Here is a 13,387-nt window from a genome sequence, read left to right on the forward strand (position 1 = left end):
AAAATTAAAAATTCCAGTCACGTTACATTCCTTGGTCTGGATAAGCAGCTGATGTAACTCAATATTAACAATAGTTATCGTTTTGTACTGAAACATTAATAAATGAAGTATATAGCCATACGGCTATAAATAAGACTACAAATTATAAATAGTTGCTTTGTTTCATTGTAGTGCTTCATGCTGCATTACAAAGGAAATTGATATCTTTCACTTTCTAGCATACATGAGCTCAAAGACTCACAGATGATTGGTTAGTGTTACTTGAATTGATGGGAGAGAGCATGGGCCGGTTATATGATGTAGAGATATAAACATGCAAACTGCAGATAAAAGAGTTTTTTTTAATACTTGGTTGATTCTGCTGAAATACTTTGATTACAGTTGACAAATCCTGCTTTAGTGGACATGTTTACATATCTGGCTTTTTGAAGAACAGCAAGCCTGCAGCCCACACGCTGCGCTAGAGGCTGTCTCTGAAATGGTATCTAAGCGGTTTGACTTATTAATATCCAGCATTTAAACATTGGTGACAATAGATAAAAAAATAATAATAATTAGCCATAGTGGTTGTCCTGACAAAAGCTGTGTTTGTCAGCATTCCTCAGACATATAAAAGGCTTGTAGAACTTTCTGAACATCTCTTGATCCATCCAGAGCAGAAGCCTAGGCAGACAATTCCATTACTAGCACAATCTAGAAAACTTTGGGAAATATGTTTGACATTAGGTGTAGGTTCCTTCATTTTGGACTTCGTTTGTATGCAATCCAATGAAACCTAACACCATTTGCTTGAATTTCTCAGGAGATCAGGTTGTCCATTACACTCTCCAAATATCTCTTACACAGATTGATGCCCTGTTTTGGGCTCAGTGCAATTCAACGCATACACAGAAAATGTCAGAAGTAAGCAAGGTGCCCAAAGAAAGTCCTACATTTTTTGAGAAGCATTACGATTTAGCAAATATGATATAGAGAACCCAATCTGCACAGACACTCTGGGGGGGAAAAAAGGTTAGGTGTCAGCATTCCATATGTAGGATCCATGCATTAAGGGAAGTGTAGACAGCCACTTATTTACCTTTCTGCATGCCAGATTCTGAAACACCAGCCAATCTTATACCACGCTGACATTTACTGCATACCAAGGATCAGCAATGAGTAATAATTTTAAGTCTGTGTTCATAGGTCATACAGTATTTTTTCTTTTTCAATTGAACAGTATGGAATTTATCAAGACCTTGGAAGATAAAAACTTTAACAAACCATGTATTACTCTATTTAAAAAAAAAGAATCCAACACCATTAGTAGTTGAGAAAATTTCTAATATAAACAGACCCTTCATCCCGTCCGTGAAGAGAAAAAAGAAACAGGCATTTTATTCATGAGGAGCTGCAAAATAAACTACCTGTTTACTGTCTTACACACTGAATACAAACAAAAGCAGGGTGACCAGGGCTGAAGACTGCCTGGAGTTAGAATGGCATTTAATCACACCAAGAAATGCAGAACAAGACAAGCATATACGGGCAGGAACAGGCAGATACAGACAGATACAGACTGGAGAACACCAACATTAACAGGTACATACAGGTCAGTCTGGGTTTACATACACACATACAAACAGATACAAGGAAGCAGACAAACTGGAACATGTCTGAGCATGAACATAATGTAAAATGAGAATTAAAGGACACTAGTAGTAATACATGCATACACAAGCAAAACTATACAACAATACACACAGAGGCTTTTACAAGGCTGTGTATAATAAAAAGTGCTTTTCATCAGTGCAAAAGCAACCAAACCTATAGAGATGTAAAATTAAAATCCTCCCGTGGACATTGTTAATGCTCATTACAATGCCTTTTGATTGCTTCGTTGCATTATGTGGCTTGCATTTTAAACAAATTTCAGCACATTGCTAACACTTTAGGCTTTTTGCTGAGATGTTTTTGAATGATGGTGCATATAAGAAGTTATTTTGAATGTTTTAGAGCAAAATTAGGATCATATGTTACATTATGAATAGTCAATCAATTTAGGACCAGAAAATAAAGGCTTTTGAAAACAAATTATTTAATCTTTAGACCACATTTGACCATTATAAATAAGTCCTCAGCCCTATTCATGTAATAAAATGTTAATATATTCAATGCTAAATTAAAAATTTTGTTAAATAAGCAAATAAATAAAAACTGCACCTGGGGGTCAAAAGAGTCTCTGGATTTCTGCAACCTTTACATTTTGGGAAGCAGAAATTAGCAGTTTGATTGGTCAGACTGTATGATAGAGACATTATCGGGTATAACATCGATTGACCTCATCCATACAAATGTATTGACAAAAATAATTAAATACCAAAGAGTCAAACAAAACTGATATCAAACACTAGCTTATTAATTAACCAACCGTTATAAATACAAACAAGCTCAAAAATATGGAAATCACTTTTATTTCAACTCATTATCCTTCCTGAGTATCACTCACTCATTCCTCATCTTCATACACATTATCCAGCAACCTAAAAAAAAGGTTTGTAGCTATAAGAGGAAAGAATTTTTGTTCCCACTTGCAATTCAGCATGATTAAAATGTCAAAAATGTGCAGCAGCCTGTTTGTCCTCTTTTTCCCCCCACATTTGAGAGATACAGAGAGACAGCTCTGGTGCACAATCCCCACAATCCTGCTGGACAGCCATGAAGCCCTGCTGGATAATCCGTGATCTCAGATGCACAAGTCCCAAATCCTGCTGGATATACAAGCAATCCAAAAGCCCTGTGGTCTGTGACACAGTGGACAAATTAGTGTTCACTACCTCAGACAAAGCTAAAGAGAGAAGAGATGAAATAAAGACAGAAATTGCTTACCGTAATTTCCGGACATATATAAGCCGCACCCACTGAATTTTACAAAGATTTTTATTTTGAACATAAATAAGCCGCACCTGTCTATAAGCCGTCTATAAGTCTACACTGAAACTAATGAACTTTACACAGACTTTAACGAAGGACAGTGTCTGTTACACGGTGTAACGGATAAAATATGTTGTGGCTCCTTTAAAAGCAGAGCGGCATTTAGAAAATAGCCTGCCGCCGCATTTTTCCGCTATTACTGCATGTGTGCAAGACCGAGGAATATGTCCTTATTATTTTCTGATGCTCATTTCTAAGTTTCTTTGACTAACCCGTAACGCTGTTGCCAAGAAAAATAAAAAAGCACGAGTTTTGGAAACCTGTCTGTGCTTATATGATTTCTGTTGCAACTGGAGTTAGCGCGCTCTCCCTTCACCCAGACTCAATGCATTACAACGGCTTGTATCTGAACAGTAGCCGACCAAGAAAGTCATTGTTCACTGTCTTCCTCCTTCCTTTCACAACTATTTCTCTCGAGAGTTTATCTTTTGGCATCGTCGTGCGTTTAAAAATCACCATCGGTGAAGCTTTTCTCCCGATGCCGTGCAGCTCAGAACACAGGTGAAGTGTGTTTTTTCATGCCCGGTTGTTTTCAGCGTGATGAATGATTCGCATTTCCTGTAGACAGTCCGAGTGAGCGGCAGGTCAAACGTCAGAGGAACCTCATCCATATTTATGATGTGGTGTGGCCCGATTCAGTGGGAGCGCATCTGATTTAATATAAAGAGTTTCATTGGTTCACCTGAACCCGTTCGACAATTTCATTGGTCTAAAGGTTTGGTGCTCAGTTTTTTGGCTTGAAGTTTGTGAAACCGGGAAAAACCCAGGAAAAATCCATAAATTAGCCGCTTCATTGTTTAAGCCGCGGGGTTCAAATAGTGGGAAAAAAGTAGCGGCTTATAGTCCGGAAAATACGGTAAGTATGGAAGTAAACTGCTAATAGAAAATGTGGAGCAAAGAACCTACTTCTAATGAAGCTGCACACGCCTGGATTGTACATTAGCTTTGATATATATTTCAGATAATTTCCTGATTGTACAATACCATATATTACACAGTTATATAGGTGCAATTATGTGTAATTATGTATAATCTGATGTCACCCAGACGAGGAAGGTTCTCTTTGGAGTCTAAGGTTTTTTGAAGATGTCACCTCTGGCTTGCTCATTAGGGGTAAATGTTTTCATATAAAATGTATATGATGTGTCAATTGTTGAGAGTGTGTCCATTGTTAAGAGAGCTACACAAATAAAACTTAAATTGCAATCAAAGTAAATTTAATAATAGGGCAAACTGGGTTAATAAAAAAAGATCAATTTCTGCTGTGTCAGAAATGGCTTTGTACATGTGCTAAAAATAAGATGTTGCTATCCTCGTACCAAGACAGGAGATTTAGACTGCTCCAAATACCTGAAATGAGAGTTTTCCCACTCTCCCATTCTCCAAGAAATATAAACATTTTAGCTTCTGAGTACAGCATAACAATGAGGTTATGATTATGTACAAGAGCTCTCTCTCTCTCTCTCTCTCTCTCTCTCACACACACACACACACACACACACACACACACAGAGACAAACACACCCCTTAATCAAGAACAATGGATGCATAATCTCACTGAAGGTCTTGGTCACAGGGATTCCCAGACAGAATATTTGCTCATTTTAATCATGATTTATAATCACGCACAGCAATTTGTCCTCCTTTAGGTTTATAATTGAAAAGACTTAGGGCTTTGTGAGATTAGTGCCAAATATGCTGCTCCAAATCTCAGATCCAGAGCTGCACAGGAGGCAGGAGGAAAGCGCTTGAAAAAGAAGGAAAGGAAAAAAAAAAACATGTTCCTCCAAATAGGCTGCTGAGCTTCAGCAGGAATAGAATAGTGCCTTTTCAAAAACCCTGTCCTCATTAGAGACATGAAGCAGACAAAAGTCTGGAGATGGCATTCATTTAGTGCTGTTTTTGTCATTACATATGTATGAAAGTGTCTTTGTGCAGTGTGCCTTGATTGAATGCAGACTTTATGATTTTGTGTCCTACACACTCACAGTGTCCCACTGATGAGTCTCAGTGAGACCTGGGAAGCCCAGGGAAACTCATTCGCTCTGACCGGATCGTTCATAAAGCATCGCCACTCATTAGATAGGCATCCTGGGGAGGTGAAGGGTGCCAGGCTAATACAGAACCACAGATTGTTCCCGAACCATAGCACTAAATGGGACGTGAAATATAATATGACAGAACCTGGCTCAAACTGGACTATTCTGCTGGAATGAATATTGATGCACTAGTTTTTTTCATTTTTGCCAAAAACCTATTCCCTCCGTTTTGCTCATTTGTATTCAGCGTTCTCTCTGTAAGATCTGCCACAAGATTATATCATTACATCAATAAATGCATTTTTAACTACCGACAGTGCAGATTAAAAACCTTGAGATTTATTAACATCTATAAATAAATGTCAAGTGAAATTTGGTTAGACCTCATTTTAAAACAAACAATCTAGACCTTTCCCAGAGTGATAGATCATGTGTTGATGTTTGGATAAAAATATTTCCCTGTGCTAAAATAAAAGGTTTCTTAGAATCCAGGTCAGCGCACACACACTTTTGTTGAGATAATAAACTCAAGGCTTTATTTACATACTGTGAAAAAAGTCTTCCAGCAGGCATGTGCAAGTTATGAATGAAGAATCCAAGAAGAATATCTGCAAAAATTGAATCATTGAAGAGCTGATTTTATTATTATTAGTATTTTTTTTTTTTTTTTTAACAAAATAGCATCTCATCATTGTTGGAAACCATTCATTCTGACAATGTACATGCATAAACCTGACTTTTTCTTATACCCAGCAGCTCATACCAGCAAAACAAGATGAGCAGGAAGAAATAAACAGATGCACCGAGGCCAAACACACAGTCTGTACCCATTTTAATACTGGAAGATGCTAATTATTTTTATAGTCTGTTACATGACACACAGGACGCCCTGTTTCTCCATCAGATGAAAGAAGAACGCACTGTGCCTTTGGAAGTGACCTCCATTCCCTTTGGTGTTGCAGATCATAAAAGTGATTTAAATGCAAATTCACACAAAAAACAAACAAACAAACAAACAAAAACCCTGTTTTGGTCTGTGGAGCTTTCTTCAAGGTGGACAGGAGGATGCTGTTAATGACAATGTTGGTAAATAGGTGCATGTGAGAAACTTCCTGTGTGTGTGTGTGTGTGTGTGTGTGTGTTTGTGCGCGCGCGCATAATTTTACACTGCAACACTGAGCAAAGAGCTACACTGATGCACGTTGGGTCAAGAAAGATTGATTATTTAAAGGACAAAAATTTAAAATGTAAAATTTAAAATAAAATACCTTTATTTTGATCATTAAGTGACCATTGCAACAATTTTATTGTGCATGCATGTAAAAAAAAAAAAAAAAAAATCAGCTAAAAATTGACATCATAAAAGTATGAATCTGTATTTAATGTCATGCAGATTAAAATGTTGCATGCAGTCTAATCAAGGCAAATAGCAAATAAAAGAATAAACATATATAACAAATAATAATGAGAATAGTATTTAATCTGAAAATGCACAACAAATCCACAGGGTTGCATAAACACACCGGTACAGGCAACACGAAGGTTCATTCCACACCACGCATTTCGCCTTCTCTGTATTTATAAAGTTCCCGGTCGCTGGATAACTTACATCGGTGATGGCGGCGCTTGCCTTTGTACATGCTCATTGCAAACGGATCCAGACTGACGGCTCGCGACTCCTCCCTCGCGCGTTATAAGAAAGTAACGGAGATTTCCAGCGGCTCAGCCTCCCCTCGAACAGATCCGCTCTTCCGAAGCAGAGCCGACACCAGAAATCACGCCGCTGCGGACCGTACCATTGTGTCCGTAAAAACAGGGGGTGTGTGGATTCAATGATGTGGTTTTATCTACCTCCCAAAACGCAGCAACCATAACGCAGGGTGTGACAGAACAGTGGATTACTCCACAACCAAATATAACCAAGTATGTTAACACCCTCCATCAAATAAAGAAAACAAAAATAACCTCTAATCTCATCGAATCTAATCTAATCTAATATAATCTAATATAATTTGTATGCAGTTTATTAAAAGGAAATTCGATTTTGCACCTTTTCTGTAGTGCATCTTTTAATTGATGTCAGTAAATTGCTAATTTAGATAGATAGATAGATAGATAGATAGATAGATAGATAGATAGATAGATAGATAGATAGATAGATAGATAGACAGACGGACGGACGGACGGACGGACGGACGGACAGACAGACAGACGGATGGATAGATAGATAGAAATCTACACACACACACACACACACACACACACACACACACACACACACACACACATCTATCTATCTATCTATCTATCTATCTATCTATCTATCTATCTATCTATCTATCTATCTATCTATCTATCAGAATCAGGTTTATTGGCCAAGTGTGTTGACACACATAAGGAATTTGGTTCCAGCTGTTAGTGACTCTCAAAGTACAAACATAAATAAAATCTATACATTCAGCTTGGACTATACAAGACAAAACAGACAAGACAAGACAAAACAGACTATATAAGACAATGTGAGACAGTACTCTCTTTATCTCACTTTTCTATTAATTTGCTTTGGCAACATTGTCAAAACTGTCAAGCCAACAAAACACACTTACTGAACTTGATACCTACAGGTTACCATACACATGCAGATCAGGCATAACATTATGACCACTTGCCTAATACTGTGTTGGTCCCCCTTTAGCTGCCAAAACAGTTCTTACCCGTCGAGCATTAAAAGCATTAACTTCTTCAGGAATTTGAGCTACAGTAACTCTTCTGTTGGATTGGACCACATGGGTCAGCCTTCGCTCCCCACGAGTGCCTGTCCCTGGTCTGTTCCTTCCTTGGACCACTTTTAATAGAAACTGACCACTGCAGACGTCTAACATCCCAAAAAAAGCTGCATTTTGGGAGATGCTCTGACACAGTCGTCTAGCTATTACTATTTGACCCTTGTCAAACATGCTCAAATCCTTATTCTTGCCCATTTATTCTGCTTCAAATGTGTTCAATATACAATGAATGCGAACAACAATGTAGTATACTAACAAATGTGAAAGCAGCAGGCACTGTTACCATCTCCCAGCTTCAGGATCTGGGGTTTGATTCTGAGCTCAGGTTACTGTCTGTATGGAGTTTTACATGTTTTCCCTTGCCCATATCTGTTCCTCTGAGTTTCTCTCATATCTCTGAAACATGACAATGCAGGGACTGCTTACTCTAATTTATCACTAGGCATGCACGCTGCTCCATGTTCGACTCTTATTCCCACCTCATGCTTAGGGATTCAGAAATTGAGATCAACTGCAACCCTGATAATGAAAGGGAGTTATATATTAAATCATTAATCGTTTGCATGGACATTTGAATGCAGCTGCATGTCCTTCACAGGTTCTGAGTGCAAAGTGAGCAAAAATCTTATAAGATGCTTATCACAAAGATAAATCTCTTGTTTTGCATTCACTGAGAGATGTGTTGCTAGGGAGACATAGAAAGGAGGATGTGTGTGAGAGAAAGTGTGTGTGTGTGTGTGTGTGTGTGAGAGAGAGAGAGAGAGAGAGAGAGAGAGAGAGAGGTTATAGTGTTATATGAATTGCACCCTTGGCATCTCTTTGGGGTTGGATGACTTTCTTTTGACCAGAATTAAGAGTGAAAGCCAAGTGAATCATATTCAGTAGCACTTTGTAGGATAAGTGAATTAATTTACTCTAAATCATGCTGCTTCCTGGAAGATGTTTTGTTCCCGGGTTTCACAGAAGGGTTCTACTGGAGTGGCTCTATACAGTCCAAAAACCCTGAGCTAAAAGATTTCTTTGAATGATGAACCACGTGTCTGATAGGAGTTGGAATTAAAGCTCAAACTCAAAACCTGAGACCTCATCCACACTAATACAAATAGATTTAAACCATATACAGCATATAAGCATTCAAATCTAAAAAAAATGTACTTCAGTAACCTGCTTTTGAGTGATTTCAGCAGTATATAAGGGCACATTATCATCGTGTCTATAGGAACATTATCAGGAAAGCGTGATCACACAATAGGGTGTAACTTGTCCTGTTAAACTGCTTCATAAATTTTAACTGAGGAATGCAAAGCAGTCAATGGATCTAATGATTTCTACAAGATGGCCGCCCAAAACAAAAAGGACTGTCAACTGTATATAACATTGTGGTTTAAACGCATCAGACTTATAATACTTTATACTATTGCATTAGGGTCCAGCTTTTGTGCTTCTTCATACACTGACCTTTATTTTCCATTTGGCAACCCTGTTTTGAATTCCAGCATTGTGAAGCTCAAGATGTACAGTTTATGTTCAGCCGGGGGTCACACGGGTGTTTATTCATTTCTATTGATATTTTTGTTGGTGTACTTTTAAGGCATTTAGTAGCTATTATGCAAATCTGTCTCTGTTGTAGAGCGTCGGACGTGTGACAGCTGTTCCTCTTTGCTGATGCTGTTTGTCCATGTTTCAAATAAGCTGCCATTACTTTGGAGAAAATTTATGGGTTTTGTGACTGCACTTTCAGCATCCACTTATCTCAAAATGCATTCGTTTTCTCATGTGGCTCATGTGGATGTAAAAAAAGGTTTTATTCTTGTGTTGTCCACTACCTGTTGTTAATATTCACCAATTTATGCATAATTTCTACAGGCATATTACGCTTTTTATCTATAGAAATATATTCTCTATAGCTTACACATCATGAATACTAACATGCCCTAATGATGATTAAACTGATTGGTGAAAATGGTGTTAATTTCATCTCTTAGCTGACAAGAAATCATATGAATGATTACTAATGTTAGTATATAGTTTAGCACTGGTGCTTGTACTGGGGGTGAAACACAAGCGCACTGTATGTACGTTTTTGGTGATCCAAATATTCATATCTGTACTATATCTATATTTAAAGACCCTGAAAAAAACAGAGGTAGAAATTGCACAGGATACCGAAAAGGTCCTTGAAAAGCCTAGAAGAAGCTTTAAATTCTCAAAAAAAAGGGTTAGGTCATAAAAAAGTCTTAAGCATCATAAATAATGGAGGTCTTGAATTTGGAGGTCGGACAGAAGAATTGCTTGAAACAGCAAATGTGGTTATTATTTTGAGTTATTTTGATTTCACTTCTCAGATTGGTTAACACCAGTCTTGAAAAATGATCTGGATTCCCTGCTATGGCATTTGTAAGAAATGATTCTGTTCAATTAAAGTTCAACAATGTTTAATTAAAACACTCAGTTTAATGGTTTATACAATTCTTTGCGTTTTTGAATCTTTGCATGAATATGAATGCAGGATATTTAGAATATTATGCATATGGTATTATGCATATTATGCATATGAATCTTTGCATGAATATTAATGCAGGATATTTAGAATATGCATATTATTCTAAATATCCTGCATTAATATGCATGCAAAGATTCAAAAAAGCATTTTTTTTATTGCAAATTTGCTTATAATTTCTCTTTCATTTTGCCATCTTCATGATCTCAAACCTGCAGATGCCGTTTATGATGCACTTATTATAGCTAGTTTCCAAAACGGCTAAAACGATTGGCCTTGTTTAAAACAACAATGATTGTACTGATGCTATAAAGTTATCAAGATGTTCATAATAATAAACATGGCATTTATTCATATCTTCAGATCTGCTCACTCACTCATGCTTGCATGAGAGTTAAATGCAATCCCAAATCAACACCTCTCTTCTCCAACCAGGTGTCCTGTGACCCTTTTCAGCAAGTTCACCTCTGACCATTGACGTATGCATTGACCACAGGAATTATTGTAGAGAAATGATTACAAAAGTGCTCTCTTCTCCATCCAAATCATTTTGATGAGCTTTACCTCCACACGCACACTACGACGAAAAGCAATACTGAAAAGAGCTCTTTGCTTTAAGTGCTTCTTTTTATAGCTAAATCGTTGTAGCAGGAAATTTTAATAACCAATTTCAATTTCAAATGCAAACATTTGACCTCAATTTAAGCACAGTCTGTGGATCGAGAGGCACATTAATCCACAAAACATGATAATCTACACTTACTTGCTCTTTATTGAGTAATGAATGGTGTAAACATATTCATCAGTGGTGTGTTTTCTACAGAAAACCTACTGAGATTCTCTAGCACAGATTTTGTTTACTCACAGACTAGAGCTGCAGTGAACAGCTGGAACACTCACAAAGATTTAGCATCAGTACCAAATATTATAAATGATGACGTTCACGTTCTTGCTAAAATGTCAACGTCTTAAATAATAGAATGTATAAGCAACAATCAGAGCTGTGATTTCAGAGTGTGTTGTGCAGCTGAGTATAATAGTCAGGTTAGCTGGTTGATATATTGGTTTAGAAGCCATGTGCTTTCTGTCAGGATTTAAATAACAACAGATGCAGTAAAACACACAACATGCAACGCTTAACAATCAGTACATTTAGCACTATAGCAACTGTGGTGCAGAGTTTATTCTTTCCTTCTTTCTTTCTTTCTACCTTCCTCTTTCTTTCTTTCTTTCTTTCTTTCTTTCTTTCTTTCTTTCTTTCTTTCTTTCTTTCTTTCTTTCTTTCTTTCTTTCTTTCTTTCTTTCTTTCTTTCTTTCCATCTTCCTACTGTCCTCTTTCTTTCTTTCTTGTTTGTTTGTTCTTTCCTTCTTTCAATTCTTCCTGCTTTCTTCTTTCTTTCTTTCTTCTTTCTTTCTTTCTTTCTTTCTTCTTTCTTTCTTTCTTTCTTTCTTTCTTTCTTTCTTTCTTTCTTTCTTTCTTTCCTTCTATTCTTTCTACATTCCTCTTCCCTTCCTCTTTCTTTCTTTCTTTCTTTCTTTCTTTCTTTCTTTCTTTCTTTCTTTCTTCTATTCTTCCTACATTCCTCTTTCTTTCTTTCTTTCTTTCTTTCTTTCTTTCTTTCTTTCTTTCTTTCTTTCTTTCTTTCTTCCTACTGTCCTCTTTCTTTCTTTCTTTCTTTCTTTCTTTCTTTCTTTCTTTCTTTCTTTCTTGTTTGTTTGTTCTTTCCTTCTCTTAATTCTTCCTGCTTTCTTCTTTCCTTTTCCTTCCTTCCTTCCTTCCTTCCTTCCTTCCTTCCTTCCTTCCTTCCTTCCTTCCTTCCTTCCTCTCTTTCTTTCTTTCTTTCTTTCTTTCTTTCTTTCTTTCTTTCTACATTCCTCTTCCCTTCCTCTTTATTTTCTTTCTTTCTTACTTTCTTTTCTTTCTTTCTTTCTTTCTTTCTTTCTTTCTTTCTTTCTTTCTTTCTTTCTTTCTTGTTTGTTTGTTCTTTCCTTCTTTCAATTCTTCCTGCTTTCTTCTTTCCTTCCTTCCTTCCTTCTTCCTTCCTTCCTTCTTTCTTTCTTCTTCCTTCCTTCCTTCCTTCCTTCCTTCCTTTCTTCCTTCCTTTCTTTCTTTCGTCCTTCCTTCCTTCCTTTCTTTTTCTTTCTTTCTTTCTTTCTTTCTTTCTTTCTTTCTTTCTTTCTTTCTTTCTTTCTTTCTTTCTTTCTACATTCCTCTTCCTTCCTCTTTATTTTCTTTCTTTCTTTCTTTCTTTCTTTCTTTCTTTCTTTCTTTCTTTCTTGTTTGTTTGTTCTTTCCTTCTTTCAATTCTTCCTGCTTTCTTCTTTCCTTTTCCTTCCTTCCTTCCTCTCTTTCTTTCTTTCTTTCTTTCTTTCTTTCTTTCTTTCTTTCTTTCTTCCTACTGTCCTCTTTCTTTCTTTCTTTCTTTCTTTCTTTCTTTCTTTCTTTCTTTCTTTCTTTCTTTCTTTCTACATTCCTCTTCCCTTCCTCTTTATTTTCTTTCTTTCTTACTTTCTTTTCTTTCTTTCTTTCTTTCTTTCTTTCTTTCTTTCTTTCTTTCTTTCTTTCTTTCTTTCTTGTTTGTTTGTTCTTTCCTTCTTTCAATTCTTCCTGCTTTCTTCTTTCCTTTTCCTTCCTTCCTTCCTTCCTTCCTTCCTTCCTTCCTTCCTTCCTTCCTTCCTTTCTTCCTTCCTTTCTTTCTTTCGTCCTTCCTTCCTTCCTTCCTTCCTTTCTTTCTTTTTCTTTCTTTCTTTCTTTCTTTCTTTCTTTCTTTCTTTCTTTCTTTCTTTCTTTCTTTCCTTTTCCAGAGGAGAATGATGTATACCTCAGTAATAAAACATTACTAAAGTACTCTCAATACAGGGTTGAGATAATGTATGTAAAACGTGTTAATTTTGCGAGCAGCAACACAGTAAACAGAAATGGCGCTTTCAAAAATGTGTGTAATATTAACTACCAGTTGGGTTATAGTGCCCTCTAGTGGCTAGTCAATACAGTCGACAATCTAAGACCCGTCGCTGTGTAATCAGCCTGCCAAAAGTTTTTATCAAGCCGAGACCATTAATATAGCTTCCATTCAAAACAAAGCGAT

At 36.7% G+C, this 13,387-nt stretch overlaps 1 protein-coding gene across 5 annotated transcripts in view; it reads right to left on the reverse strand.

Annotated features, from left to right (window-relative positions):
* Nucleotides 1–13,387, reverse strand: part of LOC124384493 (RNA-binding Raly-like protein) — a 201,146-nt gene that overhangs the window by 27,936 nt on the left and 159,823 nt on the right. Inside the window, exon 1 of one of the 5 annotated variants that reach the window (XM_046847405.1) lies at nt 6,622–6,779. The exons of the other annotated variants lie outside the window; for them this stretch is intronic. Within the exon in view, the coding sequence (XP_046703361.1) occupies nt 6,622–6,658 (37 nt within the window). The 5' untranslated portion in view covers nt 6,659–6,779. Of the gene's footprint in view, nt 1–6,621; nt 6,780–13,387 lie in introns of those variants that run through there. 5 annotated transcript variants of the gene reach the window in all.

This window comes from Silurus meridionalis, chromosome 4, assembly GCF_014805685.1.
Source record: "Silurus meridionalis isolate SWU-2019-XX chromosome 4, ASM1480568v1, whole genome shotgun sequence".
Taxonomy (NCBI): domain Eukaryota; kingdom Metazoa; phylum Chordata; class Actinopteri; order Siluriformes; family Siluridae; genus Silurus; species Silurus meridionalis.